This window comes from Megalobrama amblycephala, linkage group LG7 (genome assembly GCF_018812025.1).
Source record: "Megalobrama amblycephala isolate DHTTF-2021 linkage group LG7, ASM1881202v1, whole genome shotgun sequence".
Taxonomy (NCBI): domain Eukaryota; kingdom Metazoa; phylum Chordata; class Actinopteri; order Cypriniformes; family Xenocyprididae; genus Megalobrama; species Megalobrama amblycephala.
In genome coordinates, this window is record NC_063050.1 from 2,214,547 (window position 1) to 2,235,431 (window position 20,885).

At 42.2% G+C, this 20,885-nt stretch overlaps 1 protein-coding gene across 1 annotated transcript in view; it reads right to left on the bottom strand.

Annotated features, from left to right (window-relative positions):
• colgalt1b (collagen beta(1-O)galactosyltransferase 1b) overlaps positions 1-20,510 on the bottom strand; it is a 24,078-nt gene extending 3,568 nt beyond the window's left edge. Inside the window, exons 1-9 of the mRNA XM_048194948.1 lie at positions 20,002-20,510; positions 13,716-13,826; positions 13,505-13,622; positions 3,500-3,634; positions 2,456-2,660; positions 2,261-2,380; positions 2,088-2,164; positions 1,165-1,271; positions 882-1,014 (exon numbers count right to left, since the gene is read on the bottom strand). Coding sequence (XP_048050905.1) covers positions 882-1,014; positions 1,165-1,271; positions 2,088-2,164; positions 2,261-2,380; positions 2,456-2,660; positions 3,500-3,634; positions 13,505-13,622; positions 13,716-13,826; positions 20,002-20,207 — 1,212 coding nt within the window. The 5' untranslated portion in view covers positions 20,208-20,510. The remainder of the gene's footprint in view (positions 1-881; positions 1,015-1,164; positions 1,272-2,087; positions 2,165-2,260; positions 2,381-2,455; positions 2,661-3,499; positions 3,635-13,504; positions 13,623-13,715; positions 13,827-20,001) is intronic.
• Positions 20,511-20,885: the final 375 nt, after the last annotated feature.

Genomic DNA, 20,885 nt, shown 5'->3' on the forward strand with positions numbered 1-20,885 from the left:
ATTTAGGACATTATACCATTATTTTATGGAAAAAACACTTTTGTATTATTTTAAGAAAAATATATTCAAATGGTTTCTTTGAAGAAGCACTATTATTTGTATTTTTTACAAAAAATCAAAATATGTATTTAAACAAATATTTTAAGGAAAAAACTATTTTGTATTATTTCATAATTTTTTTTTTTTTTTACAAAAACACTATTTTGTATTTTATATATATTTTATATATATTTTTAAAAATATTTTCTTAATATTTATTTTTAAATTATTTTGTATTATTTAAAAAAAATGTCATAATTTAAGAAATAAAAATTAGTGTTTTTTTTTTAAAGAAAACACTGTTTTATTTTATAAAATATATTCAAAAATATACATTTTAAAATATTAAAAAACAATGATTTTTGAATTACTTTATTTCAAAATAAAACGTTATTTATAAAAAAAATGTTAATATTGAGTATACATATTGGCATAATTGATATTATATTAAGATATTATAAAACAATTATGCTATTAAAAACACTTATATTTTGTATTTTATAAAAATGTATATTCAAAAATATATTTTTATAAAAAATGTAAATATATTTGCACATTATATTAAAAAAAAAAATTGTATTTTTATTACAATATAAATTATATATTATAAATATTATTGTATAACAAATACAATTTTAAACTTTAATTTTCTGAATGAATTTACTTGATGAATATGTTCTTTCCTCACGTGTATCTGTTTCGTAATCATTTTATTACAGTTTACTAGTCTTCAATAATTACTTTTTACTGAAACACTGGTGAAGGCAGCATTACATCATGTTACTGAATGAATTCACATTTAGATGAGCATTAATACAGCAGACATGAAACACTGTCGCCACCTCTGTCCAGATGTTGTAGTGCGACAGGAAGCAGCCCAGCTCTCCTTTAGTGAGCGGCCGGCCGTGATACGGGTCGCTGTATCCGGGCAGCATCTCGATCCCCATCGCCTCCACCTGACTGGTGTTCAGAGCCCTGAAACACACACACACACACACACACACACGTCACATCTGTAAACCTGCAGTGCATGAGGCTAACAGACAGGTGAGAAAGGGCATTATGGGAAGCTGGTGTTTGCGGGAGTGCGTTCATGTGTCAGTGTGAAGTGTGTTTGAGACATACTTGCCATCTACAGCGGCGATGATCTTGCAGGCGATCTCTTGTTCGTAGAGAGTCCTCAACATACGATCCCTGCGGTCCGAACGCCTCAGCAGGTTTATCATGAACACCTGAACACACACACACACACACACACACACGGGACTGATCAAGATATAGTATACCATCTTCTAAAACAATACAAAAGTAACTAATTTAACATGAGATAAAAATATAAAATGATATAAAAATAAAACAGTTAAAGATACTTTAATACACAATAAAATACAAAAATAATATATAAATTATATAAAAATAAAAACAATTAAATATACTTTAATACAACATGAAATAAAACACCAAAATACAAAAATAATAATATATAAATTATATAAAAATAAAAACAAATATACTATCATGAAAAATAAAACAATACAACAGAATAATATAAAATAAAAACAATTTAAATATTACACTAGTTTACATTACTACATAAAATAATGTAATATTGAATTATATGATAATAAATAAAGTAAAATACATCAACAATATAAAATAAAAATATTTTCTAATTATAATTTAGAATCTAATTCTAATTTCTAATTATAAATAATTATTTTCTAATTCTATTTTTATACTTTATAAAATAATGTACAAAATAAAAAATATAAAATACAACAATAAAAAATTAAATGATAAAGTACAAAAGAAAATGTTTTAAAATAAAATAAACACTTTTTAAATAGTACACTATTTTAAAATACTATATAAAACTATATAAAATAATGTAATATATAATTACATTATAACTATAACAAACAATATAAATTATAATATAATATACAATAAAATAATTAATATAAAATAAAAAAATTAATTCATATAATACAAAATAAAACATTTAATATAAAATAAAGTAAATAAAATAAATAAAATAAGGTCCTCACCTCATCAAAGCCCATTTTATCGGGTTGTTTAGGAGGAAGCGAGAGGTAGCCGGACGGCTCTGACGGAGGATTGCGCACTGGACACAAAACAACTTCACATCAAGATCAAGTTCACTTCGTTATGCTCTCAGACTAGAGGAGCTACAAAACAGGACCGGAGTCATGTGACTCACCCATAACCTCCAGCTGCGAGTGCAGAAAACTGTCCGCCTCGTCCTGCAAGGTATTATGGGAGCGCAAGGGCACGGGGAAATACCCATAAGTCTCTCTGTTGCAGATGTACATCTGAACTTCTGCGGGGAGAGAAATTAAAATTCAAGCAAAAGTACTGCAGATGATAACAGAATATACTCAAGTCTGAGACGAACCTGCCATCCGCGCGGAGAAGGCGAAGATGATGATGTCGTCGAACGCCCAGTTGTAGTCGGGATGAGGCGGGAAGAACGCCAGCTGACGGGACGCTTCCTTCCTCAGATCCACCAGGAAGGTGGAGTGAACCATGGGAACGGCGAAGCAGCCCTTCCTCTCCTGCCGGCGGATGGGCATGTAGGCCGGCGTCCGCTTGTAATAACCCTACAAACACACCTGCACTTCACTAACCAACACTGAGAACAGAAGTGCTTCTCGACATCCTTTTTTCCCGTTCACACTGAAGACCATAACTATAACCACAGCGATAAAGATAGAGTTCTTAAAAATCCCTTTATCCCCTATAGTGTCCCTTTAAGGCGACGCCGTCATCATTGAAGAATAACCGTGACTATATCAACATGCAATTTTGTTGACGAAAAAAGGCGAGACTAAAATGTTTATAAAAGTTGAGTTAAATAACTAAAAAAGTAAAAAAACAAAACATGGCAACATTTCCTTTTATTTTCATTGACAAATGGGAATATTTTCCTACTATGGAAGTCAATGGGTTGCGGTTGCCAGATGTCAGTAAGAGCTTTTCTTTTTTACACATTTTCACATTTTCGTGTTTTAATTAATATTCCCAATCTGGCAACCATGAGCACAAACTCTCTCTGAGAAAAAAGCAAAAAAGTTTGTGCTGTTTGCTGCGATTAAATCTGAGCAAATCCTCTTAGTGACGAACTGTAAAAAATCCAAACCTTTGATGCTTATGAGAAAGTGCAATAATTCAGAAATTTCTCAAATGGCAACAATCGTGATCAGTAATCATGATTGTAAATTTGAGCGAATCAAGCGTGATTATCAGTTTAACCACTATGCAGCAGGATTAAACATCAATGTTTTCATTGACTAAAGCTTGGCTAAAATGCCCAGACTTTAGGTCAACTAAAATCTGACTAACAATAAGGTTGAATAAATATGATGAAAACTAAAAAGCACAGGACTAATACTAAGAGTAAATGCAAAAGCAGCGGACAGCATGAACTGTTTCCACACACCTGAGAGGTCATGCCGCACCAGAAGTTTGAATACGCCGCTCTGGACTCCAGCATCGGCGCCACGATCGTCTTGTTCTCCTTCATCAGCTTCCATAAAACGTCCCGGTTGGTCAGCAGATTATCACAGTCCACCACCTGCAAACAGAGACATTTACATGTGAGCGTGTCATTTTGACATTTCAGAGCTTTATAGTCACTTCATTTTAGATCTGGGAAAAATATAAAGTGATGAATCAAAGCTGAACCAAATGCCAACTTTAAACAGAAGCTCCCTTGTAATTAAAGGTGCCCTAGATTCAAAAATTGAATTTATCTTGGCATAGTTGAATAACAAGAGTTCAGTACATGGAAATGACATACAGTGAGTCTCAAACTTCATTGTTTCCTCCTTCTTATATAAATCTCATTTGTTTAAAGGACCTCCGAAGCACAGGCGAATCTCAACATTACACTGACTGTTACGTAACAGTCGGGATCATTAATATGTACGCCCCCAATATTTGCATATGCCAGCTCATGTTCAAGGCATTAGACAAGGGCAGCCAGTAACGTCTGGATCTGTGCACAGCTGAATCATCAGACTAGGTAAGCAAGCAAGAACAATAGCGAAAAATGGCAGATGGAGCAATAATAACTGACATGATCCATGATTACATGATATTTTTAGTGATATTTGTAAATTGTCTTTCTAAATGTGTCGTTAGCATGTTGCTAATGTACTGTTAAATGAGGTTAAAGTTACCATCGGTTATTACTGTATTCACGGAGACAAGAGCCGTCGTTATTTTCATTATTAAACACTTGCAGTCTGTATAATGCATAAACACAACTTCATTCTTTATAAATCTCTCCAACAGTGTAGCATTAGCCGTTAGCCACGGAGCACAGCCTCAAACTCATTCAGAATCAATGTAAACATCAAAATAAACACTGTACTTACGCGATTAGACGTGTTGCATGACGAACACTTTGTAAAGATCCATTTTGAGGGTTATATTAGCTGTGTGAACTTTTTTTATGTTGTTTAAGGCAAGCGCGAGCTCATGGGGCATGGAGCACGAGATTTAAAGGGCCACACACCCTGAATTGGCTAATTTCTAATTATGCCCCAAAATAGGCAGTTAAAAAAATTAATTAAAAAAAATCTATGGGGTATTTTGAGCTGAAACTTCACAGACACATTCAGGGGACACCTTAGACTTATATTACATCTTTTGAAAAAAGTTCTAGGGCACCTTTAAGTAAATGTAAAATATTTTAAATTTTAGAATAAATGTAAAGTTAAAACGTCTCGGTTACAAAGGTAACCCTCGTTCCCTGAAGGAGGGAACGGAGACGTACGTCGGACAGACCGACGAATAGGAATCTCGCTAGAGAGGCCAATCTACTTCGAGTGTAACTAAAACGAGCCAATGCACATTGGCATGCAATCATATGCATCAGCTGCTCGCCTCGCAGCGCGGGTATATAATGAGCAGCAGGTGCGTTGCATCTTCAGGTTTTCGCTGAGGAGCCGAACCGGATAGGCGGCAGCATCAGCGGGGTACAGCGACTGTGGCGACGGGACGTACGTCTCCGTTCCCTCCTTCAGGGAACGAGGGTTACCTTTGTAACCGAGACGTTCCCATTCAGTCGGTCACGTTCGACGTACGTCGGACAGACCGACGAATAGGAATCCCTACCAAAGCGCCACAGGAGCTGCCCCCTTCCAGCGCTCTGTTGTAAGCCACCTGAACCCCCTTGCCTGAGGATGGTGGGACAGGGCTAACACACAGAGAGGGTCGATCACTGCTGTTCCCCAAAACCCATTCAGTGAGACTATTGGATAACGCTGGGAAGCGTACCCTTTCGCTGGGAAAGGAACGCTGCGGAAGCCACATCCTTCCCCGAAGGAGTTATGTGGAGAAGTACATATGGACTAACCCTGTAGGGCTGTGCTACATATGGAAGAGCTGGGGTGACTCCAACCCGATGAAGGGTAGGTTCTCCCAGAGGGAAAGACACGGGCTTCGTTTAGGAGCAACCGTGGAACCAACCATATGGGATCCCCGTAGGGTCACACATATGGAACCCAGCCTAAACCCGGTTCTCAAGGATACAACGGAATATAGGCCTGGCGCCAGACGCTCCGCCACGTCGGCTGCCGAAGGGATATCGGAGGACTCGACAGGGTCTGCCTTGTAGGGACTCTCTGGAGAAAAGAAGCGCATGTAGCGCAGCAAGCTGACACTAAGCCGGGGCCTCTCCGTGCCTCTGACCTGTGGCGAGAACACGGGAGGAGACCGGCTTGACACGAAGGCTATAGTATCTAGCGAACGTGTTAGGTGTCGCCCAGCCCGCAGCTCTACAAATGTCTGTCAGCGAGGCGCCACGAGCCAGCGCCCAGGAGGATGCGACACCTCTCGTGGAGTGAGCATACAACCTGAGCGGGCAGGGCACGCCCTGAGCTTGGTAAGCCAGGGCGATGGCATCCACTATCCAGTGGGCCATCCTCTGCTTGGAGACAGCCTTTCCCTTCTGCTGGCCTCCGTAACAGACAAAGAGCTGGTCTGAGGTCCTGAAGCTTCGAGTTCTGTCTATGTACAGTCGCAAGGCGCGAACTGGACAGAGCAAAGCCAGGGCTGGGTCTGCCTCCTCCGAGGGCAGCGCTTGCAGGCTCACCACCTGATCCCTGAAGGGAGTGGTAGGAACCTTGGGCACATAGCCAGGCAGGGGTCTCAGTACCACGTGGCTGTCACCCGGCCCGAACTCAAGGCACGATTCGTCGACCGAAAATGACTGCAGGTCCCCTACCCTCTTGATGGAGGCCAATGCCACCAGCAGCAAAGTCTTCATAGACAGAATCTTTAAGTCTGCTGACAGCAAAGGCTCAAAGGGAGCAATCTGAAGTGCTCTCAGCACCAGAGCGAGGTCCCAAGAGGGTATGGAGGGGGGACGAGGAGGATTTAACCGTCTCGCTCCCCTAAGGAACCTGATGACCAGGTCGTGCTGACCAACAGATTTGCCATCTATGTGGTCGTGGTAAGCGGAGATAGCAGCAGTATGGACTTTGAGGGTGGAGGGGGACAGCCTACGCTCCAACCCTTGCTGCAAGAAGGAAAGCACGACTCCAATCGAGCATCTTCGGGGGTCTTCTCGGCAAGAAGAGCACCACTCGACGAACAGGTTCCACTTCGAGGCGTAAGCACGTCTCGTAGACAGTGCACGTGCCGAAGTGATGGTGTTAAGTACCTCAGGGGGTAAGTCACCTAGAACCTCCGCGTCCCGTCCAGGGACCAGACATGGAGTTTCCAGAGGTCTGGACGCGGGTGCCAAAGAGTGCCCCATCTCTGAGAAGAAGGTCCTTCCTCAGAGGAATGGGCCAGGGAGGGCTGTCGCAAGGAGTGAAAGTTCTAGGAACCAGGTCTGGTTGGGCCAATAGGGCGCAACTAAGAGGACCTGCTCCTTGTCCTCCCTGACTTAGCACAGGGTCTGTGCAAGTAGGCTCACTGGGGGAAACGCATATTTGCGAAGGCCCCAGGGCCAGCTGAGTGCCAGTGCGTCTGTCCCGAGTGTTCCCTCGGACAGGGGGTAAAACAACTGGCAGAGGGAGGTTTCCGGTGAGGCAAACAGGTCTACCTGAGCCTCTCCAAACTCTCTCCAGATCAGCTGGACCACCTGGGGGTGGAGTCACCACTCTCCTGGCAGCTCAGCTCGTGATAGCTCGTCGGCCACATGGCTGAGCACACCAGGGACAAGAATGGCACGAAGCGACCTCAGATGCTTCTGACTCCAGAGGAGGAGATGGCGGGCGAGTTGCAACATGTGACGGGAGCGTAGACCACCTTGACGGTTGATGTACGCAACGGTCGCAGTGTTGTCCGTATGGACTAGTACATGCTTGCCCCGTAGCGGCCCTTTGAGGCGGCTCAGAGCAAAACGTACTGCTAGCAACTCGAGGCAATTGATGTGCCAATGCAGATGGGGTCCCGTCCAAACCCCTGACACTGCATGCCCGTTGTACGTGGCACCCCAGCCGGTGGCAGAAGCAACTGTGAATACCACAGCATGCCGGGACACTTGTTCTAGGGGCACTCCTGCCCGGAGAAACAAAGGGTCCGACCACGGACTGAAGGCTTGGCGGCACTCCTGAGTGATTGGCACCCGGAACGTGCCACGTTGCCACGCCCATCTCGGGACTCGGCCGTGAAGCCAGTGTTGAAGCAGTCTCATATGAAGCAGACCGAGCGGGGTTACTGCCGCCGCGGCCGCCATATGCCCCAGGAGCCTCTGAAAGAATTTCAGTGGGACCGCTGTCCTGCCATTGAACGTATTCAGGCAGTTCAACACCAACTGAGCACGTTCCTCTGTGAGGCGTGCTAACTGTTCGACCGAATCCAGCTCCATACCGAGAAAAGAGATCCACTGCACAGGGGAGAGTTCGCTCTTTTCCCAGTTGACCTGAAGACCCAACTGGCTGAGGTGACTGAGCACCAAGTCCCTGTGTTCGCACAACCGATCCCGAGACTGTGCTAGAATGAGCCAGTCGTCTAGATAGTTGAGAATGCGAACACCCTGTTCTCTCATGGGAACAAGGGCTCCCTCCACGACTTTCGTGAAGACGCGGGGAGACAGGGCCAGCCCGAAGGGTAGGACTCTGTACTGATATGCTCGACCTTCGAACGCGAATCTCAGGAATGGCCTGTGTCGCGGAAGAATCGAAACGTGGAAGTACGCGTCCTTCAGGTCGATCGCTGCAAACCAATCTCGGGGACGGATGCACTCGAAAATGCGTTTCTGCGTGAGCATTTTGAACGGTAGCTTGTGGAGGCTCCGATTCAAAACTCGCAGGTCCAAGATCGGTCGTAACCCGCCACTTTTCTTGGGTACAATGAAGTAGGGGCTGTAGAACCCCGACCTCAAATCGGCTGGAGGGACCGGCTCTATCGCGTCCTCCGCCAGTAGGACTGCGATCTCCGTATGCAAGACAGGGGCAACGACATCTTTCACTGTAGTGAAGAGGACGTCCCTGAACTTGGGGGGAGCCGGGCGAACTGAATCGCATAGCCGAGCCTGATGGTCCGAAGGAGCCAGCGAGACGGACTGGGGAGCGCTAACCAGGCTCGCAGAGACCGTACAAGCGGGACCAAAGGGACCACCGGCGTACCCGCAGCGGGGCAGCGAGGTGGAACACAGGGACGCGGCTCGGGGGGCTCTCTTTGTGAGGCGGCCCGAAGCGGCGTCACAGTGTGCTAGGCAACACTTACCCGGTTCCACGGATGGACAGAGGGAGCAGTCGAGGCTTTGGCTGCCCGCTGCTCGCTGCTGTCCGCTGGCGACAGAAGAGGGGGATGAGAGTGGTGAGGTTTTTCTCCTCCCACTGCTCTCCAACCCTCTTCAGACCTGGAAATGGAGGAACTGCTCTTTTAATTTTGGGTACCGCTGCCTCTTGGGTCAGTGGCGGAACAGAAACAAACCCAATAAAAGGATTTACCACCCCGCCCTCCTCCAGGGGTGGAAGAGCAGCCCCACCCATCTCTGGGTCGCCCGTCTCAGGGGTGATTCTCACCAACTACTTAAACAGCTGCAGAGACGGGAGGCGTCATCTCCCCGCAATGGACACAGCAGAGCCTGCTGGGCCAGAGTTTCTTGCAGGGGACGACACCCTTGGCGACGAGCAGACTGAGGGGCGGCCCAAGAGGAACTCAATGGTTTGTCATGGGAAGCTCCCTGATCCGCTACTAACTGAGGAGAACCACTGGGCTCAGTCCTCGACAGTGTCACCGAAAAGGCCACCTCGTAAGATGGGAGCATTGAGAAAGCATTTAGCTTGACAACCTCTCGCACCTCACAAGGTAAGCCAGGGGGCACTTCTGGACCACTGAGGTGGACATCGTCTGGCTGAGGGCCTGCGCCGTGACTTTGATCACGGTTAGTCAACAAGCGCAGCTCAACCCCAGCACAGAACTACCCTCATGCAAAAAGAGTGCCTTGGCCTCACATGCAGGGTGGGTGTGGTCTGAGTACAGCCACCCCATCCAAGAGGGTAGTGAGAGAGGAAAAACTTGGCACTTTTGGCATTCCATATTTATGGCACCAACATACCCCCATACTGCCAAGTTTTCCATGCACATCTGGAAGACCCAGGAAAGCATGGCTGTATACTCCGAATCTGAGTCAGCATAAGCACACACCATTACAGTGGGCAGCGTCACCCTCATTTCCAGAGCATAACAGCACTCTCTCCGATGCTGCAATCGACGTCTGTCCCTAGCTGGAGCTCTGAATGAAATACTAGGTTCCCCTATGAGAAGGACCAGCAATCCAATCCAGAAACTGCACAGCTTGCAATGCGCTAGAGAGGGAGGGGCCCTAGGGGGTTGGTTCCCCGAAGGAACCCCTCAACCTCATGTCACCCAAGCCATATCAGCAAAGTAGACCTCATCTGGTGCACCAGAGAGGGCGCTACAATGGAGATTATGCAAGGGAACCGCGCATCTAGAGCGCCGAGCGAGCGCTGGGTTGCCGTGACAACCCGCGCTGCAGCCCGGCAGCTCGACGGCACACGACACGCAGAGGAGCGAGAGGTTTGCTCTCGTTGATCTCCACGGTCTCCCAGAGTGTCGGGCAGACCCGCGGCTGTGCTTTTACACACAAGCGGCAGCTGGCCAACAACAGAGGGGACTCAAGCTTCCCGGAGAAAGAAGAGTCACGACCGGCGTGTCGACGTGATCATGTTCTCATATGAAAACATGAAACACCCACGAACATCGTTCCAACACGCGCCCAGACATGTGAAACAGTGATCGTGGCCGTCAGTGAGGACAGGAACGACCGCATCCAGAAACACAAGTAGGATGTCATCTTTAAAAAGACGCGAATCTACTTGTGTAAGCTCTTTCAGGGACTTTACTCTTTTAAAGTGCTGAAGCACGCAGGGGAACGGCCGCCGCAACACAGACAGGGATTGTGTGCAGCCTGTCGTGTGCTCTCTCTCTCTCTCTCTCTCTCTCTTTGAAGGCGCTCACTCTTACCAGCCGTAAAAACGGCTTTTCAGCGCTCAAAAGCGCACCGTACCGGCCGTGAGAACAGCCTTCTGACGCTGTCAAAACAGCTATTTGCTCAAAAACGGCAAACGAAACAAAAACAGAAAAAGAGAGGACTTCAACCCCGCTGCTGTGCTGTCCGCCCGCACTCGGAAAAAAAGAGAAGTTCAACCAAAAAGCTTGACTCGTCTTCTAGCAGACACTCGCTTGCAGAGAACAGGAACAAACACCGTTCGGCTCCGAAGCGAAAAGCTGAAGATGCAACGCACCTGCTGCTCATTATATACCCGCGCTGCGAGGCGAGCAGCTGATGCATATGATTGCATGCCAATGTGCATTGGCTCGTTTTAGTTACACTCGAAGTAGATTGGCCTCTCTAGCGAGATTCCTATTCGTCGGTCTGTCCGACGTACGTCGAACGTGACCGACTGAATGGGAATGATAATCAAGTGCTTTACATGTGCTTTAGTATGTTAACCAACATCAAAACAAATGCATTTCTTTAAATTTGTAGCACTAGCTACTGTATTTTGTATTTACATAGCAGAAAAATTGGCCAAGAATTTGTAACATAAATTATATATTACTTATAATTGATATCAGGAATTGTTTTGAAATTGGATTGCGGCTGTGCAATTATTCGCAATTGCAAAACAATCGTGATTTGAGCATCCAATTTCTAAATCACATAAGACTGCGATTTTATTTATTAATTTTTTTATATTTTAATTCAGAATATTTTGGAGTATTTTGTATTCAGGAGAGAGGATGTGTCAGAGAGCAAGGTCATTTGCAAGACCTGTGAGATTATTGCAACGAATACTGCAATGCAATACAACAAACCTGTTCCAGCACTTAAAACAGCGCCATCAAAAAATGTATGATCAGCGCATGTCGACAAAGTCCAACACACCTCAAAGCCAGACTGAACCGATTCAACAAGTATCCGTCGTTCAAGCATTTGCAAGCCTTGTGAGAAAGGATCAAAATGGCACAAAGAAATTACCGATGCAATCATCTAATATACAGGTGCTGGTCATATAATTAGAATATCATCAAAAAGTTGATTTATTTCACTAATACCATTCAAAAAGTGAAACTTGTATGTTATATTCATTCATTACACACAGACTGATATATTTCAAATGTTTATTTCTTCTAATTTTGATGATTATAACTGACAACTAAGGAAAATCCCAAATTCAGTATCTCAGAAAATTAGAATATTACTTAAGACCGATACAAAGAAAGGATTTTTAGAAATCTTGGCCAACTGAAAAGTATGAACATGAAAAGTATGAGCATGTACAGCACTCAATACTTAGTTGGGGCTCCTTTTGCCTGAATTACTGCAGCAATGCGGCGTGGCATGGAGTCGATCAGTCTGTGGCACTGCTCAGGTGTTATGAGAGCCCAGGTTGCTCTGATAGTGGCCTTCAGCTCTTCTGCATTGTTAGGTCTGGCATATCGCATCTTCCTCTTCACAATACCCCATAGATTTTCTTCAGAAATTTACTTTCATCAGAGAACATAACTTTGGACCACTCAGCAGCAGTCCAGTCCTTTTTGTCTTTAGACGCTTCTGACGCTGTCTGTTGTGCAAGAGTGGCTTGACACAAGGAATGCGACAGCTGAAACCCATGTCTTGCATACGTCTGTGCGTAGTGGTTCTTGAAGCACTGACTCCAGCTCCAGTCCACTCTTTGTGAATCTCCCCCACATTTTTGAATGGGTTTTGTTTCACAATCCTCTCCAGGGTGCAGTTATCCCTATTGCTTGTACACTTTTTTCTACCACATATTTTCTTTCCCTTCGCCTCTCTATTAATGTGCTTGGACACAGAGCTCTGTGAACAGCCAGCCTCTTTTGCAATGACCTTTTGTGTCTTGCCCTCCTTGTGCAAGGTGTCAATGGTCGTCTTTTGGACAACTGTCAAGTCAGCAGTCTTCCCCATGATTGTGTAGCCTACAGAACTAGACTGAGAGACCATTTAAAGGCCTTTGCAGGTGTTTTGAGTTAATTAGCTGATTAGAGTGTGGCACCAGGTGTCTTCAATATTGAACCTTTTCACAATTTTTAATTTTCTGAGATACTGAATTTGGGATTTTCCTTGGTTGTCAGTTATAATCATCAAAATGAAAAGAAATAAACATTTGAAATATATCGGTCTGTGTGTAATGAATGAATATAATATACAAGTTTCACTTTTTGAATGGAATTAGTGAAATAAATCAACTTTTTGATGATATTCTAATTATATGACCAGCACCTGTATATGCAAAGACATGGTGTATCGTCAGTAAAGACGGCTTCTGAAGACTAATACAAACATTTAACAAAAGACGCCCTCTGTTTATCAAGCTGTTAATACCATGTTATTTCATTGTGAAATGTTTCGTTATGCACTTCTTGTGCACTGAATACATTTAGAATGTAGCATATTTGAAAAAGCAAAAATAACCGCAAATAAAATCGCAATTGCAATATTCATTAAAAAAAAAAAAATTGCAATATGATTATATTGCACAGCCCTGTGTGACTCGGTTATCAAAGATATAACTTAATGCAGTAACACAGAAATCATTTTGAACTTGAAATGCCAGTTTTGATTGATGTGTCTCAGTGAGAAGTGTGTATAATCCTATAATGGTACAAAGTACTTCGACTAAAACGCACAAAACCAGTTCAAAACCTCAAAACTGAGCAAATCACAGAGCTGCAGAGCCGGTACAACAGAGGAGCATAAATAAACACAGAAATAACCGACGCCAAACAGTGCTGCTAACTTTAAATGAGCAAACGCACTTCAGGATCAGTGCAGCGGGACGCGACCTGTGACCCTCTCCAGACTGTAATTACAGTGTGACGTGAGGCGGGTCAGTTCTGACAGTGAACATTACAGCTGAGGATGATGCTAGTTGACTTCAGTAAAGGGTAAAGCCACTCGTTACACACACAGACATGACTTTAGATGATGTACCAGGAAGTAGTCGGCCCACATCTCTCTGGCCGTCTCCAGGGCCGCCTGACGCAGCTTCATCACGTGCTCGTACCGAAGGTTCGTCCAGTGCTTCGGGCCGCTCTCGTCCTCGTAGACGCTGAGAAACACACAGACAAATAAACATGCATATATATAACGTGTGTACAGATGTTTCTGCGATCCTCTGTGTTTACATGAGTTCAGATCTCACCTGGGCTCCTCCTGCGGTCTCCACTCCACATAATGATAAAAGTTCTGGACGTTTATCAGCCATTCGCGCAGAACCGCGGTGGTGTTGTCCGAGTTATGATCCGTGGCCACCCTAAGGAGATATAAATGGATTGAATATTCATAGACATGTAAAAGATGGCTGCTCCTCCGAAAATGAATGACAGAAGCAAATGACTATAATTAGAGCTTTCTCATTTTCCTCAATGTTGAGTTTGTGCTGGAAAATCACCCCATATTTAACTTCACTACATGACCTTTGGAAAGTGAAGCTTGTCTTTAGCGTTTGGCTGAGAACCAGAGAGACTTTTACTCTCATGCAACAGTGAGCTTTAAGAAACATGTGATTCTAGTAAAGCTGATTTTGTCCAGCAGACGATCGATGTGACGCTGAAGAATCAAAACGATCGATCATTGAGATATCATACAGGTCACCTGCGGGAGATTGAGCTTTTGCTGTGAACAGACGGTTACCAGGTGCTGCTATGATATTAAACACACACACACACACACACACACACACACACACACACACACACACACACACACACACACACACACACACACATATGGTCCTGGGGCAAATTCCATTCCTCTTTTTCCCAGTCACTAGATCAGAGCTGATGCAGCGGTTTATCTCCATCAGGAGTGTGTGTGTGTGTGTGTGTGTGTGTGTGTGTGTGTGTGTGTGTGCCCTACAGGTCTGAATCCTTCCATTATTCTCACTAAACTTGTAAAGACAAGCACTACTACTGGCTGTTTTTTGTTTAATCTCCAGAAATTAACACTTCTTGTTGTGAATAATGTGATATTTTGGTTTGCATCCAAAAAGAGAAATTAAATAACATGCAAATTAAAAAAAAATCTTTGAAATTCCAACATAACTAACTATATTACAGTTTAACACTATAAATGCTGTTCTTTTAACTTTCTTTTCTTCAAAAAATCATGAAACACTAAATGTATTACGGTTTCCACATAATATGAACAGTTTTCAACATTGATAATAAATGTATCTTGAGAAAGATTTTCAGCTTTGAATAAATCACAGGAATAAATTACATTTTAAATTTATTACAAAAGAAATGTTTTTTTTTTAATTGTAATAATATTTCACAATATTACCATTTGTACTGTATTTTTGATCAGATAAATTAAGCCTTGGTAAGCAGAAGAGACTTTCAAAAACATTAAAAATATAATCTTACCGATCCCAAACCTTTAACCGATATTATCATGATATATTATATATAATTATGGTGCTAAAATGGTGATTAAACATCAGCGGATGTAAAATCACATCTTTAATGTGGCTGCCTGATTCATAGACTGTCATCAAACGAGAAGCTCTCATTTGATAATTAAGGTCATTAAGACATAGGAGAAGAAAGGCGCCAAACCGCAGCACAGATTCGCAGCTCTGAGGCGGGAACCAATCACATGGCCGCTAGCACAGAGACGCCCATCCCACGGCAACCACTGCTTAATATAAGGGTAAAAATAAAGACTTGAGCAGATGTAGATGAGCTGCCAGAGAAACCCTGGAGATGTTGAGCACGATCTTCAAGTGTGTGAACCGCAGCGCTTTCCTGCCGTAATGCTACGCTCATGATGAGAGCCTACTTGTTAGCGGTCAGCGCCTCTCAGTACTGATTTGTGTGATCCTGTAATAAAGCCTCAGATTATATGGAATATAATGTGCGTGTGCTGAAGCACAGATCTGCCAAGATGTTTGTTTATTCATCAAAGACTTTTTTCTTTAAAATTCAGTTCAGTTTCAGTTTGGTAAAGCCGACTCTGGGACTCTCGGGCCGCATGTGGTTTAGTTCTGGTCTGTTTGTGGCAGCGACACAAACCCTGGCGGTTCGGTTTCGGCTGTTAAACACACGCTGAGAGCGATGCTTCAGTTCTGGCTGCCCGCTGCGACTCTTTTGAACCGAGTGAAATGAGGATGATACAATGTCAAAAATGTTTTACATATGCAGCGGCTACAGGCCAATCGGTGCTATTTTAAACTCGCCCAACATTTAAACATTCACAGTAAAGAGAGAGTTCACAAATTAACAGGGTTGCCAGGTTTTCACAACAAATCCTGCCCAATTGCTCCTCAAAACTAGCCCGAATCTAGCCAAATTGCATTTCAGAGGGGGTCTCATGTTTAAAATCGCATTCCAGGGGTAAAATCCACGTTTTTGGCAGGGCTCCCCTGGTAAAATTTGCATTCCAGGGGCTAAATATCATGTTATTTGGGGTCGATTCAACCTGCGGACATGAAAAACAACCCGCGACAACAGTCTTTTATCATCATGGTTTGTTGTCAAGTACTCATTTAGTCACATGATACCCTAGAACAAAATTTATTTGATGTTAACTGATGTTATGCTTACGCATCTAATGCCACCATATTTGATTTGAGAGCATACAAAAAAGGGGTCATAAACTTTACACAAGCCTGGGGGGGGGGGGTCACAAAAATTGTCATAATTTATTAATAAAAGGCTATTTTTCTATCCTGATTTGAGCCCTCTGATTTGAGAAGCCAACTGCTGTGATTGGCTGACATCACTGCATATGAAATAAGCATTACATGTGGATCTCTCTGAAACTTTTACTGTTTTTACTATTACAGCTGTTGAGATTAACTAATTGCTGAAAGTGTTGATTATAGCATTATATTTAGCTCTACTCCCATCGCATTCATTGTGCAGCGTAGACAGCATCATTGATTATAATGAGTTTTGGCGAGAGTCCAGAACTCAGTCACTGATAAACTCATGCTGTTTGATTGACAGCTCCAGTGATTGTAAAGGGAGCGTTCTTTAATCGCTTTCTGTATATTATTTCATTTAAATAACAGATGATATTCATGTTACTAAGAGAAGTAATGTGAAGTTCACAGTTTAGTCACTAGCTTGATTTACTGACACATAAACAGCAATAAATGATTTTGAGACAAATAATGTCTGGCTGTACATGAATCCTATCAGAAATCACTGATCACAGATCAGGCATTAGAATGAACATGGTTACTTACATGTTGTCGCATTACTGTCGGTCCATATCTTACAGTGAAAGTCCAGTGAAAGCCTGCAACTAATTTACCAAAGAATCCACAGTGAAATGTACCAAATACAAATAAATAATGCTCTAATGAGTTGAAAATAAATAAATTCCTAGCATTAGGGTAAGTTGGAAGTTATTTTTTAGTCCTGTGATCCTGTATCTCTCGTCTCTCCCTCTCATCTCAGTAACACACCAGTGGGCGGGGCCAAAGACATGATGATGTAGAAGTAGGCGTTGATCTTAATCATAATGTGACACAATCCGAAACAAGTTATTTTCTGATCTTGGTTTCAGTAAAAGCTAACAATGAAGTTTTGAGTTCTGAAACTTACAGGACTTTTTTTATAGTGCAATGACCTCTTACATGTCTAAAGATCAAGGAAAATTTGATTTCTCAATTCATGACCCCTTTAAGAAGCAACAAGAGATGATCAGTTGATTAATTACAGTACATACTACACAATTTTACTCAAAAAAATGAACTTTTACTGTTAGTTTCACTCAAACTATCCTTGTTCACATTGCTGTAAAACTCATGTAACTACATGAACTTAAATTAACTGAGTTGTTTAAACTAAAAATGAGTACTGTCAGCTTTACTTCATGAGTGTTTGTTCAGTCAAATTAACACTGCTGAGTGAAACGCACAAATTAATGTTGACAAATGTCAACATTAATTTCAATCAGTTCCCAGCAATGAACTGCATTACGAGAGTAAATTTGGGAATTAAAGTGTTATTTTATATGTTTTCAGTAAAGGGAAATATGTTGTTAGTTTATGTTAGTGTTTAATTATGTTGGACATTTAGAGGAGTTTCTGAAATGTGTTTGAATTGTGTTAACTGTGTTTAGGCTGTCAGCACTCATGCATGTTTAGAGGATGAATTCCTGCTCTCAGTTCAATTGAGTTTGTTCAGCGAGTCATTTTTGAGTGCATTTTGTAGAGCAAATCATTCATTTAATAAGGTAAATTAAGTAAAAAAAAAATGCGTTCACTTTATATAATAAACTTCTATAAATTTAATTAAGTAAACTGCACATAATATAATGTAACAGTGACAAATTCAAATGATTTGTATTTACTCAAAGAAATATAGCTTTACTTGACTTTATTTTGTTCATACAACTAAATTGTTAATTGTACAATTACTCAATTGTGTGGAACTACTTGATGCTTCTTTTTAAGTAAATCTAACAATTCATTTTTTGAGTGCGGCTTTGGTATATAACGCACGAGTTGTATGGACCTTTTTTTTTTTTTTTTTTTTTTTTTTTTTGGTAAATGCAAAATTTTTCACTTCCATTGGGTTATAAACAGAGTCCAGAATATTTGGACAATCCTGATTGACACACTCAACAAAATTAACTTTCACTGTTGTTAGTTTCACTCAAACCACCCTTGTTCACATTACTTAAAAAACTCATGTAAGTACATGAACGTAATTTAACTGCGTTGTTTCTACTAAAATTGAGTATTGTGAGCTTTACTTAGTAAGTGTTTGATCGGTCAACTTAACATTGTTGTGTGAAACACGCACATTATTGTTGACATAACTAACTGTGCAGTGGATCCGTAGTTCCCAGCATGCTTTGCAAGGGACTGCATTAGGAGAGTAAATTTAGGGATTAAAGTGTTATTTTGTGTGTTTTTCAGTAAAGGGAAAGATGTTGTTAGTTTATGTTAGTGTTTAATGTTCAGTTATGTTGGACATTTAGAGTAGTTTCTGTAATGTTTTTGAATTTTGTGGTTACCATCATGCAGAAGAGTGTCGCCTGTGTTTAGGCTGTGAGCGCTCCTATATGCATGTTTATAGGATGAAATTCCTGTTCTCGATTCAATTGAGTTTGTTCAATGAGTTATTTTTTGAGTGCATTTTGGGGTGAGGGACTGCATTCTGATATGTTGTATCCTTTTATTATTATTTTTCTTTTTATTAATATTATAAAAAAAAAAATATATATGTTCACCTTACGTAATCAACATAACATTATTAAGTAAACTGCACATATAAATATTATGTAACAGTGACATTCAAATGATTTGTATTTACTCAAAGAAATGTTGTCAGCTTTACTTGAATTTCTTTTGTTCATTCAACTAAATAGTTTTTTGTACAAATTACTCAATATTGTTGCGTGGAACCACTTGACACTTATTTAAGTAAATCCAACAATTAATTTTTTTTGAGTGCAGTTTTCATTTTTGGGTGATTTGTTCCAATCTAATCTAGTTGTCTAATAAACTTGGCATTGTGTATTAACATTGTTGATGAATTGTTTGTTTCTACTTTGTATAAAAGTGTCTGCTAAATGCATAAATGTTCCACAATCCACATACGTTCTCTTCACTTCAGTATTTCTACTGTTTTATCATGTAAAACCAAACTTCTTTTACCATCTGACTTCAAATGAAATGCCACTTGGTGAGGTGTTTTGATTTTCCTTATTTTACAAAAACATTTAACAAATCAAATGCATTTTCTTCCATGGGTGTCAAAAAACTTTTTGGGGCAAACTTTCATTTCTGACATTACTTGCTGAGGGGATTTGTTTATAGTAAAGTATTTGATGTATATGCATTCACATGCTCTAAATTATTATGAATCAACAATAGAATCCGTTTATTAAAGATGTGTATGTGGTGCATGTTTTATGAGGTCATAAAATCAGAAGGTGTTTCATGAATTGAATCTCGCTGTCGCCGCAGGGAAGTTTTCAGCTCATTCATGCAGGAGATTGTTGTGTTTTCTCACAAATTCCGCATTCATGCGGCGCGCGCGGGTACAAAGACACGTCGACTGATCGGATCGGCATGAGTGGAAAAAGGGGGCAGAGCTGAATCTGAACGAGGGGCATGAGGGGGTGTCTGTGCCCTGGACACGTCTAAACTTGCTCATTTCCCCTCCATGCACACACACAGGCCACAGCAGGAATAGATCCAAACCCCTCTCTCTCATTCCCAAACAGAGATAAATCACACATCACATCTCATAAGCACAGCTGCTGGTAGTTCAGTACATTCAACTCTCTATTGTTTACTTCCCCTCACTTCATTTACAGAAAGCCTGCAGTCACTGCATTACAGTTAACACGCAAACATCAGTCCAGCGTCGCGTTTGTTGGACGCGCATCTGTCAAACGCGAAATCGCGCACAACATCAATTCTGATCAATTACGCCAAATAATCTCAATCCGCCGGGACTCACCATACAGCCATGCGGTCTTTGGGGTAGTTGAGGCGGTCGATGGCTCCGAGGACGTGCGGCAGAGAGTGCGCAGAGTTGCGGCACACCAGCGCGACCAGCACCCGCGGCGCGAGCAGCGCGGATTCCGGGCTCCAGCGCTCCTCCGGGAAATAACTGCGCACCGGACCGGTCCATAGCAGCAGGAAAACGAAAAACAGTAAATGCATGAGTGCAGAACGAGAGACGCCCGAGAAAAAGCGGAAGATCAGGCAGAAAAGCGGAGCAGCGAGACTGATCGCGGAGCGCTGACGCGAACAGTGACCATCGGCGATTTATTGCCAACCGACATAAACACGGAGAGACTCTTGGTGGTCCCTGGAGGAGATTTAAAGGGAAGGGCTTCTTACTAAAAAGAGAAAGATTGTGGTACAGAAAAGTCAGAAAAATACACTGCTCTCAATCATCTGGGAAATGACAGAGAGATTATAATATATGGTAATTAAACTGTACAGACAGTAGAGTTATGAGTGACAAACCCACAATCTGGCGTGTGCGCCTTTAATTTCGCGGCGGCCCCTTTAAGAAAAGCAGCTGAGTTCTGATGGAATCTGCCAGAAAGTTTATGGGCGTGGCATAATACACACTAGCATATGGGACAGATATAGCCTACAAACATGAATTCTATGAGTAGAATAGTAGATTAGAACAGAGAAGCAAATATGGCAAATGGTGCTTCCTGAAATGAATCAATAGAACCAATTCACTGTTTTGAAGCGCTCAACGAGGACATCTGCTGGTGATGTGTTTCATTCAGTTCCCTAGTCGAATTCAGGCACTAGTAAGGACAGTAAGAACCCTGGCTCACTAGTCACTACACAGTACACACACACTGGGATACTGTGACA